The following is a 13,653-nucleotide window of genomic DNA, read 5'->3' on the forward strand; positions in this document are numbered from 1 at the left end:
AGAAAGAGACAGAGAGAGAGAGAGAGTGTGTTCACAGTTTTGAAGGTCCAAGAACGTAGCATCTGGATCTATTAGATGGTGGAATCCTTCTGGTATGAAACATCCCAGGGCAGGACTGTTGTGAAAAAGATAAAGCAAGAGACCAAGGAGGTAATAGGTTCACTGTCTTAGAACAACTCAGTTTCTTGGAAATGAACCCACTCCTGTGAGGCTTAATCCACTTTGTTAGCCAAACAATAATCCCATCAGCAAGGTGCTCTTGACTTAACCATTTCTTCTTCTTAAAAAAGATTTATTTATTTATTTTTTGGAAAGTTAGATACACAGATATGAGGAAAAACAGAAAAAAAGATCTTGCCATCTGCTGATTTGCAACCCAAGTGGCCGCAAAGGCCAGAGCTGTGTCAATCTTAAGCCAAGAGCCTGGAGCTTTTTCCAGATCCTCCAAGTGGGTGCAGGGTCCCAAGGCCTTGGGCCATCCTTGACTGTCTTCCCAGGCCACAGGCAGGGAGCTGGATGGGAGGCTGGGTCACCAGAATACAAATTAGTGCCCATGTGGGATCCCGATACCTGCAAGGCGGGAACTTTAGCCACTAGGCTACCATGCTGGTACTGACTTAACCACTTCTACAAGGCTCCACTTCTTAAAGATCCCACCTTTTCCAATACTGTCACACTGGGACTCACAAGGCTTTCAACAAATGAATTGTTTCTAGATAATAACACAGTGTCCATTTGAGCACACTCCTTTACATCTCTCTTCCCTGGCTCAGGTTTTTCCTCTTGTTTGGAATGTTTTCACAACTCTTCAGTAGAAGATTCCTTTTCATATTCAGTTGAAATATGAGTTTTTTGAGTAAATAATTCTCAAACTGAACTCTACAGAAGTCTTTTTTTCTTCTCTGTAGTGGACTCTGAATGCATTAGTAATATTACAATTCTGTGTCTTTTGGGGTGGCAGATGACAGGCCTGTTTCCCCACTGATCCATTCTTCATGGGGTACATATAGTGCCAGGGAGAGTTTTTCAAAAAGTCAGCTCCCTGAGGGGTACATAGACATGCCCCCTGTGTGGCATCTCTCTTTCTTTTCATCTTGTTAACCATAGGGCCTTGAACACAGAAAACAATCATTTCCCTTTAATTAATTATAAATGTAAAATATTTAGGTCAGAAGAAAAAAATCCCAATTTAATTAGGTGCTTCCTACCTATTTTTGTTCCTATATATTCATAGAATTTATATTGTTTTAAAATGAGTATGGCCTACTCCAGATAGTAGGGTAATATTTGAGAATCACAATTGGTGAAATTATTTGAACTGTATTTCAAGTTAGTGGAAATGAGGGACGAAAGGTTGAACCCCAGGGACAGGCGAACCACATCTAATGATCTGCGTTGCCACATCCTCAACTTACCAGTTACCACATTGTTTCAGATCCTGTTGTGTCTTTCTGCCTCTCTGCTTCCTTCAGAATAAGGAATAGGTAAATATGCCTAGCTGACCAGGCACTTCCCACTATTGCCTCATTTCTATCCGTAGCAGGAATTCTGTTAATAGTGGTGATGACTGTCAGTTGAATATGTTTTGTGTACAAATAGTCCCACATCAAATCTTCAATTTCCACATAGGGAAGATTAAAGAATATTAGTGGTTCTTCCAAAAGGCATGTAGCTGGTCAGTGATGTAGCCTAGATGCACTGAGACAAAGTGAAGAGTGTGCTGTGGAGTCCTAAGTCTGCACTGGGTGGCATGTTGTTCATGGAACATAATTCAGACAAAAAAGAACGGGAGCACACTGCAGGTAGAGGGTTGTATGGAGAGCAAGAAACATACTGAAAAAGTCACAGAGGCCACAGCCATCAGTGATCTGCTTTGGGGGCCCCTGAGCTGTGCTCAGGCTGCTGTTTTGACAGAGAGGGTAAGAGCAGGGTTCTGGAGACAGACTGCTTGGGTTTGAATCCCTGCCCTTTTACTCGTTAGCTCTGCAGATCTAGGCAATAGGAGTTTGGAAGCCTCAGTTTCCCTGTCTGTTTAATGGGACTGATAATAATGACTTTTTATAGAGTCACTATGTAAGTGAGATATATTAAGATAAAATGGTGCACAGTAAGTCCTCGGGGAGTGTTAGCCGCCGCTATCACTGCTGCGATAATTATTACTATTATTGTCAGAGGAAAAGTCATGCATAAATTAATGCAACGGATCCTTGTAGTACCATACTATGCTTCTTTGTAGATTCGTGCTTCCTGAACTTCATGCACCAAGGCACTAAGTTTATGTCTTAAGGCATTGAGGCAAACTCACATGGAGCTGTGATTAGTTTAAATATGAAGGAAGCAGTGATGCTTTATTAAGTCTTTCAGATACTACACAAACTATTAGTTCAAGGATGCTCCTAAGCTCAACATTAGATTCCATCACATTCTTCTTAGTGATGTTCACCTTTTGCAAGGCTTGGACTGCAGCAGTTACTACAGTCAGAAGGAACTGCTGAGGCTGGCACTGTGAGGTAATAGACTAAGCCTCCACCTGTGGTGTCAGTAGCCCTTATGGGATGTGTCCCGTTTGCTCCACTTGGGATCCAGCTTCCTGCTTAAGATCTGGGAAATCAGTGTAGGATGGCCCAATTCCTATGGACCCCTGCACCTGCCTGGGAGACCAGCGGGAAGCTCCTGGCTCCTGATCGGCTCAGCTCTAGCCTTTGTAACCATCTGGGGAGTGAACTAGCAGATGGAAGATCGCTTTGTCTCACCCTCTCTCTGCAAATCTGTCAAATAAAAAAAATTAAAAAGAAACTTCCATGTGGAATAAAACATTAGAGTGGCAGTACTAGATATAATTCTGAGGTTCACAAAGTTGTGTGCTAACAGGATTACATGTCACATTAGTAAGAGAATTTGAATAGTTAAAGATGTATTTTTAAATTTTAATTAGAAAGTTAGATATACGGAGAGGAGGAGGAGGAGGAGAGAGAGAAAGATCTTCCATCCGATGATTCACTCCCCAAGTGGCCCCAGTGGCTGGAACTGTGCTGATCTGAAGCCAGGAGCTCAGAGCCTCTTCTGGGTCTCCCGTGTGGGCCATCCTCAACTGCTTTCCCAGGCCACAAGCAGGGAGCTGGATGGGAGTAGAGCTGCCAGGATTAGAATCGGCGCTCATATGGGATCCCAGTATATGCAAGGTGAGGACTTTAGCCACTAGGCTACCAGGCTGGGCCTGAATGTTTAAAAATGAAATAAAAATATTACATAATGTTTTCTTTGTTTCTTCCTTGTACTTTTCTCCTTTTAGTGGCTACTGAATTGTTAGGACATAAATATTAAGTTGCACAGATCTGGTGGTTAGTAGACAGAACATCTGGGCTTATTCGGACTCAGGGATGCTTTAAAAGGATTACCAAGACCCTCTTGGTACTGTAATTAGTACGGAGCAGACAATGAGTAAATCTGTGATCAGAATTTGTAGTAAGGTCAAAAGAATGGAATCCCAGATTCTGTCGTACAGGTGGAAGAGCCTGTCCTGGCTGAGTCTTGGGACTATGGTGTCCCATAATCATTTAGGTTGGGTCAAAACATCTTATATCAAGATGTTATATAGCTTGAATTCAGGCCAATAATAACTGCTAAGCTTATCCACAAGATCATTGTCAGTCTCTACGTGATATATATATATATATAACTCTTTGATGCCAAGAAAATGTTGACATTTAATCACTTAATCCTCTAATATTTCCCAGTTAAAATTCCTTCCTGACTTATCACTGGAGTTGGTGGATTAGTTGGAGTCAATTTTGATTTCACTTTTCTTGGGATTTTCTTGTTTTTCCCAGTTTGTCTACATCGCTCAACAGTAGCTTTATCATGCAGCACCTCTGAAATCGGTCTGCTGGTTTACAGGGAACAACTCTGAACAGTGGGGTTAGTTCTCTGAGTTGTTTCATAAACTGTGATATTAACAATCCCAAGGAAGACCTCAGCCCAGAACTCTGTGCTTGGTTAGTGTGAGGCTCAGGGAAGGGTTTCTTAGCTTTGGTGTCTGACTCGGTGCTGTCCCCTGCTGAGAGCCATAAGTCTCTGGTAGGCTTGTTCTAGGAGAGTAATAAGTATTGTTGTTTAGCGATTGCTTTGTTGAAATTCAGCTCCACTATGTCTGACAGTATTTATCTAAAATACTTTCCCTGGTGCGTGTTCAAGTTCCAGTAAACCGTGTCTTATTGTGCGACCTTTTCATTTTCCAGTGAAAAGGGATCAGCTCGTCAGATAAAAGCTACAAGCCAGAGTACAGGAAAAATGCGTGCTCAGAAAATCCAAGCATGATTGAAAACAAGATGTGTTAAATCAATGCGCTTTATCGCCTGCCTATTCCCGGCAATTGCTGTTCTAAGCTTATTCTGTACACACACCGGATGATAAAAGTACGGTGTCACAGCTCTCACTAGGATGGAACATAAGAAAACATGTTTATCAGACAGGCTGGGTGATTTTATCCCCTTGATAATGGTTATTGTCAAAACTCTTTGGGAAGAAATCTGAAGAACAATTATAGAAGTAATATTACTCTTGTTATATCAGAAGATGTGTCAGTAGGGAGGAGAATTATGGCTTCATCCTTAAATGTTAAGGAAGAAAGACAGAGTATGTTGGCCTTCAATGCGTAAACACCATCATCCATTACACAGAAAAAAATCATCCTTCTATTTTCGTTTCAAGGAGCAAATGTGGTTTTGAAATTTAACCATAAATGACCCATTATTATTATTTATTTAATCCAAAAGAATGGAAAGGGGAAAACAAAGTGAGGATTGATTTTCTGTTTGCTTAAGGAGTTTAATTTTAGTTTTAATACTTGGATTAAATTTGGAATTCTAAATTAAGGCTTCTGGAAGGCCAGGCTGTTCAGAGCACATCACATACAACAACAGGGGTGACATTTCTCATCAAATTCATTACAATTTGAGAGCAGTACAGTTTTCTCTAATTATTGTAGGCTCACCTACTTCCCATTTTAGATAGAGTAAATGCTCCAGGGCAAGTCAGGGTCTGTTCAAGAGGAGATGTTCCACTTCTTCCAGAAACCTTCTCACCAAGGGGCTTCTAAAAAATGCTACTGACATGAGATAACTTGATTTAAGTTATCTCAGCACCACGATGTCTTTCATGGATCTTTGAGAGAGTTACAGAAGTTTTGGCATTTCTGGTGAGGTTAGGAATACAGATTCTTGGTTATTCCCAGGGTGGCTGCCTCCAACAGTTTGTGTTCGCTCATGCCATGAGTTTTAAGTACAGAAGTCAGGCCAACTATCTGCTCTCTCCTCTGTATGAAGTCAGGATGTGAGGCAAAAAGATAACAGCTAAGTTGGAATTTGTTTCTCAGATATTTTGCCAAAAAAGGAAATGTTTAATTTTTTTTTTAGTAACAGGACTTGTCAATACGCTGCATATAGAGATTCATAATAGTAAAGCAAAACAGACATCTTGAAGTAAAAAGTACTGCAGAGAAATATTAACAATGAAATGTCTGTATTTATGCTGCCTGCTCTTTCTCTGCCTCAGTTTTCCACCTTTGAGTTGAAGTTAGTATTTTTCAATATTGATGTCAAGAGTATATTTTGGGAGTTTTGGAGACAATGTCTGTAAAACACTGTTTTTTACTAACAGAAAATTTGGCAGAAACCTCAGGCTCTGTTGAAGGTGACATTTCTAGAAGGGCTTGTTGGAATTGTTTGCATCTACTAGAAATTTGCAGAGGGCCCCCCAACCTGGGGGATAATCAACTTAGAGATATAAGCTCTTAAAAATTGGCTTTCTTTTGCAAGCACTTTTAAAAGAAAGCCTTTGAAATATAAATTGGTATAAATTCTATAAAGGATAATGAGGATACAGATGTATTTGAATACTTGAAATATGCTTTTATTTTTAACCCTGGAATTTATACTCAGTATTGTTCATTATAACAATTCTTTAACCGGGAAAAATGCAGGGAAAGAATGAGGTGAGCATAAATATGAAGAGTATAAATATGAATATAGCTCCATATTTACACAAAACAACAGTGTGAAAAATGTCTAAAAACATACATACTAAAGTATAAATAGTACCTATACATGACTGGGGATGTTAGAGGAATTCTCTTTCCTTGTGTTTAAAAAATTTTTATACAATAAGAATGGTTTGCTTTTAGATTTAGGAAAACAGTAAATCAATCTCATGTTGGAAAACAAAAGCCAATTGCTCTTCATTCCCTCTTTCTCTTCCTAATTACTTCTGCTTCTAGAAGTATATGAATTTCCAAACATTTGTAAGTTCTTTGCGTTCCAGGCCACAGTCCTCAGCGTCTCACATCTGTGTTCACAAGAGCAATTTCATCCACCTGGGCTCGTCTTTTTCCAGCTGACTCTTCAGCCTGTGCTTTGCATGGTCCCCTGGTTCACTCTGTGCCAAGAGGACTTGGCCACACAAGCCGACTCACCTCTGACTGTGCCTTTGCTAGAGAAAAAAACATCAAGTGCTATAGAAAGGCAGATTGGGATTGTTCTTTGGGCTCCTGTATGGATTAACGCTGCCTATGTTGACTTCCTCTTAACACCCGTCTTGTTCAGTTCAAGGAGCCTGCCCCAGAGCATCACAAGCCCAAGGCAAGGGCGCCAGGCTGTGAAAGCACTTCACGCTGAAAGCAGAACTCCGCTTGCAGGAGATTTGGCTTTCGCTTTCTTAGGGACTGTATCGTTTCCACTGAAGAGTCGACCCTGCATGCCATTTGTACACGCTACATCCAGGCCGATACTGAAACGCCCAAATGGCTGGGAATGCAACACATTTCTTCAGTGACTATATTTCTGGCTCTTGTTTACGTTTCTGGTTGATTTTTGGGCTTCTATATTTTAAAATTTGTGAAGATAACTTGCTGTTTTATTGTTTACCTCTGGTTGTTAATTTAGTGACTAAGGGGAAAATGGGGCCATTATGGAACAGAAAGGCCCTGCGTAACACATATGTATTAAGTCTCATACCCAGAATGGGTCTGCCTGGAAGGGAAATGCTCTGCCGTTACTCCTTTAGTTCAAATATAGAGTGGTCACCAGGGAAGCTTGGAGACCCAGGTGCTAGTTTTATCATTGCCTGTGCTGTGAGGTTTTATTTATTACTTGGCATGGAGTCTAGATATTTGTTTGGACATTAAATAGCGATAGAATATAAATATTACCTTCCTAATATCTGCGTTTCTTTTTATTTCCAGTCAAAATGACATCATGTCACACAACCATTAAAAAAAGGAAATTAAAACCCCAGAAATATGTTAAAGCACTGCAGTGAGTTGCTGAGCTATAAAACCAGGGAATTCTGTAAGCGAACATTGAAATGGCACTCAGAGCCCTCTCCCCTAGGTTTGGGAACACGGCGTCCCAGCCTCTCATTACTATTGTTTGCAGGAATAAGTATTCAAGAAGGGAGATGGAGGAGTGATTTCTGTCTTGACTGTATGATTTTAATTTACAAATAAATCCCTTTAAAGAGAATTTTCTTCATTTGATCTCTTTGGGAAGTGCATTTCTTAAAAAGAGAGCACACGAGAGAGTAGAGATAATTAGAGAAAGACTAAGGGTGTGACAAGGCTGTATTTATACACTTAGAATGTGCTCATTACTAGTGGTTTGAAATTAAATTTGGTAATCCTCTGACTAGTATTAGCTCCTAAGACCTAGTTGTATTATCAGATTTTCTTCATGGTGTTTCATGCTGTGTGAGCATTAGGACATGTAGAAATAGCTTTGTATAACCATGGCTATTCTGTTTTGATGTGCACGTGGGCTGAGGTCCGTGAGGAGAAATGCTTCATAGAGGCTGGCTTGGAAGAGAAAGTCACGGGTTTCCTTTTGGGGATTCTGAGAAGATGAGGCCGGGAACAAACCTAAAAGATGTTTATAAACAGTCCCAATACGAAGCCAGCTGAAATGGCTTGATTTTCTTTTTGATCATGTAATCAGCTTTTCCTGTTTCAAAATGATTTTGAAGGAGCTGAAATGCCAACCGTGTGTGTGTACAGTGCGGGACTTTTTTCCCCCAGTAGCCCATCCCCAGGATCCCATACTCACTGTGGTGTGAGGACCCTTCTGAAATTCTAGCTGAGACTCCACTCTGCTGGCTCTGGCTGCCCCTGTGTTTACGTGACTGTTTCAGCACTCCCCTGGTCCCCGTTGTTCAGAGAGCTGTAAAGCTGTGCCTTGCTTGTTCAGTAAATGTGCTCTTACATCTATCTTCCTGTGAGTCAGTCTGAAGCGTTAGTGGAAGGCATCTTGAGTTCAGTGGTTTGTAGCTCTACCATGGCCTGATAACTGTTCAAACCTGTGTGTTCTCTTGAAGTGCAATATGACCCTAGTGCAGGCTTTGTCAGAAACAGGAGCAGAGAGGGTGATGCTAAGAGAGACCAGACAATGGATTTTGGAGCAGGAGTTGGAAGCCTGGTGGGAGATGAAGAGCGGGGTTCAGACTGCAATCACACAGGGTGTGAATATCCTTTTGGGCTGCATAGTTAGGACCTTTCCAAAAGTTTTTAAAAAGAGATTTATTTTTATTGGAAAGTCAGATATACAGAGAGGAATTTGCTCCATTCGATGATTCACTCTCAAGTGGCTGTAATAACTGGAGCTGTGCCCATCCAAGCCAGGAGCCCGGAGCCTCCTCCGGGACTCCCATGTGGGTGCAGCATCCCAAGGCTTTGGGCCATCCTGGACTGCCTTCCCAGGTCACAAGCAGATGGCTGCATGGCAAGCGGGACTGCTGAGGTTAGAACCGTCACCCAGATGGGATCCTGGCGCGTGCAAGGCCACTGGGTTACCACAATGGACCCTCCCAAAACTTTAAGGGTTGATGATGTTGTGACACAAACCAGATCACTCCAACAAATACATGTGATATGTACTAAAAAATGATGGCTGAGTAAATGAATACTTACACTTCTTCTGGAATTAAAAAATACTTTGGTAGAGCCCACTATATTCTAATTACTTAAACATTGAGCCTTTCTAGGTATTGTACCTTTTTTTAAAATGTAGGAGTTTCTTATTGGGTTATCTTTAACTGGTTTATGATGATACCTTCCTGTTTAAACTCTGCTCAGAGGGCGTGGAACAGGTATTTGGAAGGAGAGCCACACAAGTTGCTCTCATCATAAAGTGCTTTATGCACACAGCTTCATCTAGTTCATGCTTCTTTATTTGTAGTTAATTATGTCCATTTTTTTTCTTTCCAAGATTTTCAGAATTATCCCAAGTTTGAGGGGTGGGAAATTGATCAGTCTCATTTCTACAGTGCCCCCTGAGTCCTGGGCTTGAGCACAATGAAGTCACTTTGTTGAAGGATTAATTTTATATTGCATTCTTGCAGAGTTGATGTATACCCCTAAGGTATGGCTACCCCCACCGAGGAAATAAATATACCATTCTTTATGATTCCTCGCTCTTACTCTCTCTGTTGATTTTCAGAGAGTTTATGAATAGTCACATATTTGTACAACTGGCCAAAAGCATACTACTTACTTTTCTTATGGTCTGTAATAACCTATTCAAGGTTATTAAAGGGTATACAGACCCCTTTTAAGGTGAAGTTTGTTATGTCATTACTTTATACAAGCAGGTCAAATTCCAACTCCGCAACAATCTCCTGCTCCTAACCTTTTTCTCTGATTATAAAAGTAATATATGTTCATTGTGGGGAGCTTAGAGAGCACACAGGACAAAGAGGTGGAGAAAAGCACCATAAGATCCGTGCTAAGAAGTAACCAGTTTGTGCATTTACACAGTACACATTTTCTTTATCCTACACTCCTATGTGTTTTCGTTTTTTTTAAGAATGTAATCCTATTGTACATATATTCTGAACTCTGCTTTTAAGTTACCAATATATTGAATCTCAGCAAATTTTATTTTTATCTTCTGACAGTGATTTGGGGAATACATCATATTCTATTTCATTCTATTTCATGGGTATGTCATAACGTAACCATTATCATTCCCAGGTATTTAATGCTTTCAGAGTTGTGTGTGTGTACATGTGCACTTGTGTTTAAGTAGGGATCTTTAACAAATGAACCTTCCCTTTCAGTGATTGCCTTAATTATCTTCCTCTAGTTAAAGCAATCAGAAAAATCAGGTTCTTTCGAACTTGGGATCTATCATGTTAACTTGTCTACAGCCCTGGACAATTCCACTGTAATATTAAGGATTTTTATTGAGAGTAGATTATCACATTTTTTAAATTATTTTTTTATTGGAAAGGCGGATATACAGAGAGGAGAGACAGAGAGGAAGATCTTCTGTCCGATGACTCACTCCCCAAGTGAGCGCAACGGCCGATGCTATGCCGATCCAGAGCCAGGAGCCTCTTCCGGGTCTCCCACGTGGGTGCAGGGTCCCAAGGCTTCGGGCCATCCTCTGCTGCTTTCCCGGGCCACAGGCGGGGAGCGGGAAGGGAAGCGGGGCTGCCAGGGATAGAACTGGCGCCCATATGGGATCCCGGGTGTGCAAGGCGAGGACCTTAACCAGTTGCGCCACTGTGCCGGGCCCAAGAATAGATTATCACATTTAAAAGTATAAGAGAGATCAATCTGTAAAGTTGCAGGAAATGAAAACTTGCCCTTACAGTTTTGACTGTTTCTCCTGCAGTATATTTCATGGAGTAGGTGCTTATTTTTCTTTGCATAATGAATACCATGTCTAATTCAGCTACACTCTGGCAGCAGAATGACTTTTCCTCAGCTCTTTAGCTGTTACTTCCATATGATATCAGAATGGGTTCTTTTAATTGCTGATATTGTCAGCCATTCATCTGTGAGTTGACCAGACGGCCAGAACGTCACAGCTTTCCCCCGAGTACATCAGATAGTCATTCAGTTAATAGCCATGGGTTTCCAGACACAGTGGGAGTTGGATATGTTGATGTTGAAAGGGTGAGCCAACAATTCAGATTTTACTGGTGACTTGAACTAAACACTGAGGCCAAAAATTAAAATTTCTAAGTTGCCAAATTATACTGCCGTGTATTAAAATGATACATTTAATTATCTAAAGCTGTGATGAATGGTTATACATTTTTGTTGGTAGTCAGTGTTAAGGGTGTGGGGGAGATATGATAAGTCCCTTACTCGGTGTCTCTCATGTATTCCTTGACTGAGTACTGTGGATTTTATGAGTAAGATCTTACCTGCGTCAAGCCCTATGTTTTCTTCTCTACAAGTCTAGTTTGAAAAAAAAAATTCTTCTCAGGGGTTTAGAAAGTAATTCATAAAGTGGGAGGAATAATAAATATTGTGCCTTAACTCCCAGAGTCATATATGAGGGGGGCGGGCTTGATACACCTGGGTGTAATTTAGTTAATTTCCACAAGAGGTTGAAAGTTTACTACGAGGAACAAGGGGAGGATTGGCAGAATCTCATAGTTACAAAACTGATCAGGTTATCGTACATGAAAATGCTGCTCCTTTAACAACTTCAGTAAGCACTGCATTTGGGGAAAAAATCTTTTTAATAAAAAGTTACCTGAAGTTCATTCTAACTTAAAATATACAAGTGAGGAGAAAGTACTTATTCTGATTTATGTGTCTTTTGGAGGCGTAATTATTGGCTTTTTACTCACCTATGTAAAACAATGTACTTTTGTAAATGGATTTCTGGCCACTTTATGCAGTCTTTTTTTTTCAGTCTTTTTTTTTTTTCTTTCTTTTCTCTCTCTCTTACATAAAAAGTAAGCACTGTCAATCAAGGAATTTTAAGGTTTATTTCCTCTTTAGAAATGATTGATAGCCTTTTAGATTTACAAGTTGACAAGTTAAAGGGTTCTATTGGTATAATTATGTACTAAATTCACAGTCTTTCAATTTAAATGTCCTTTTAAAACCACAAGATTATCATACCTGTATTTTGAAAAGTGGGCCAGTCAGTTTGGGTTGGTATACAAATTGCTTCCATTAGCCTTGGGACCTATTTGAATTTAATACAGTTTTTTAAAGTTAGTAGTAGTATGAATCTTACTTTTAAAATTTAGGTTAATGGAAATGCATTTTAAGTAACGCATGTGGCATCTTGCTTCCTAATGTATAGCTGGATGTTAGACCTACAAAGACTATCTTTCTATTAAGTATGGGAAAAAAATGTGGTTGAAACTTGTTACACTAGAAAAACAAGATAATTTTTTAAAAATGCACACCTATTCATTACTCAGAGAATGTGGAGGATATGGGTAGAGGATGGGGCTGCCATCTTACCCATTATTTTGGGTGAAATGGGCTAGAGCTATTTCATAAACCATGGAGGACTTTTAAGTATGATAAGAGTCCATGTAAACGTTGTTTAAGGATACTTTGAGGATTGTGTAGTGAATATGGGCACAGCAGGCCAATCGCTTCCAAATTGTAGTAAACAATGAACTAAAAAAAATCTTTTTAAGATTTATTCTTGGGATTCAGCTGCTATAAGCTGCTTCTCCACTGAGACTGGTATGCTGTGAGGTTTTGAGCCAGAGGCATATTCCATATCCATCACTTTGCAGACTCTATCAGACTTTCCCACACCTGGAAGACCCATCCCTACCCATTCTCCTTTGCCACTCACCAATTTCAGGCTTATTTGCATGGCAGGCACTGAGATAACTGTATCTGTGAACTATACGGAGTTTTCTATTATGCAACTACTTTTAGTTCCCCTGCTATTGACAATGCATATACAGCTTGCACAATCTTTTTTTTTTTAACTTAAGCCTGAACTACAGTGAATTCTAAAAGTTCACATAAAATACTATTTTAGTTTCTAATTTATGCTAATCTAAGGAATGCGGCATTGGTTTAAATGTGTGATATTCAAGACCTAGTATCATTGTTCTTGTGAGTGAGTCACTCCCTTCTGGTAAACAGAAATAGATGGTGGAAATCTTCATCAAAGAGAATATTCATCGATCATTTTATAACCCATTTCAAAAGTCTTTACTAAACTTTGTATCTATAAGTTAAATGTATACCATCAGCATTGCAAATCGCATTCTGCTTTATGTTCTGAAAATGTCTTGTGCGATTTTTTTCATTGCAGCTCTCAATGAACCCACCATTGATTATGGCTTCCAGAGGTTACAGAAGGTCATTCCCCGGCACCCTGGAGACCCTGAGCGTTTGCCAAAGGTCAGAATGCTTCCTCTTTGTGTTATGATCTCTGGAAACTTGGACTTAATAGGAGAAAGCCGCCCCTGATGCAGTTAGTTCATTGATAAGCAACATACTTTTGTGCTTTGTAGTATACGTAGTGTACGTATGTGCTAGGTAACACTGCACTTCGCTTTTACATATTTATGTCATTTCACTCTCAGCATCCCTTTGGGATCGGTATGCATAGTAATTTTAGTTTAGAGGAAAAAATAATGAGACAAAGAGAGGTTAGTTTGCCCAGGATCATATAACATGTAAATTGCTACATGAAAGTCAAACCCTAACAGGTTGATCCCAAGGTTTGAGCTTTTAAATCACTGAATCCTACTAATTCTACTAATCCTCAAGAGGAAAAGAACACCGAATTCCCATTTATCCTGGCGAGGCAAGGACAGATAGTGCACTGCAGAAAACATATTGGTAGACCCCTGAGTCTAAGAAAATGAAACAGCCTCTTTTATTCT

At 40.0% G+C, this 13,653-nt stretch overlaps 1 protein-coding gene across 9 annotated transcripts in view; it reads left to right on the top strand.

Moving 5' to 3' along the window:
- The window catches only part of EBF1 (EBF transcription factor 1), a 390,172-nt gene that overhangs the window by 343,804 nt on the left and 32,715 nt on the right, over positions 1-13,653 (top strand). For all 9 annotated transcript variants that reach the window (XM_040987314.1, XM_040987396.1, XM_040987644.1 and 6 more), the window contains one exon: positions 13,077-13,165. In XM_040987314.1, the coding sequence (XP_040843248.1) occupies positions 13,077-13,165 (89 nt within the window). The remainder of the gene's footprint in view (positions 1-13,076; positions 13,166-13,653) is intronic.

The sequence above is a fragment of the Ochotona curzoniae genome, unplaced genomic scaffold (genome assembly GCF_017591425.1).
Source record: "Ochotona curzoniae isolate NIBS_2020 unplaced genomic scaffold, NIBS_Ocur_1.0 contig_1, whole genome shotgun sequence".
NCBI classification, from domain to species: domain Eukaryota; kingdom Metazoa; phylum Chordata; class Mammalia; order Lagomorpha; family Ochotonidae; genus Ochotona; species Ochotona curzoniae.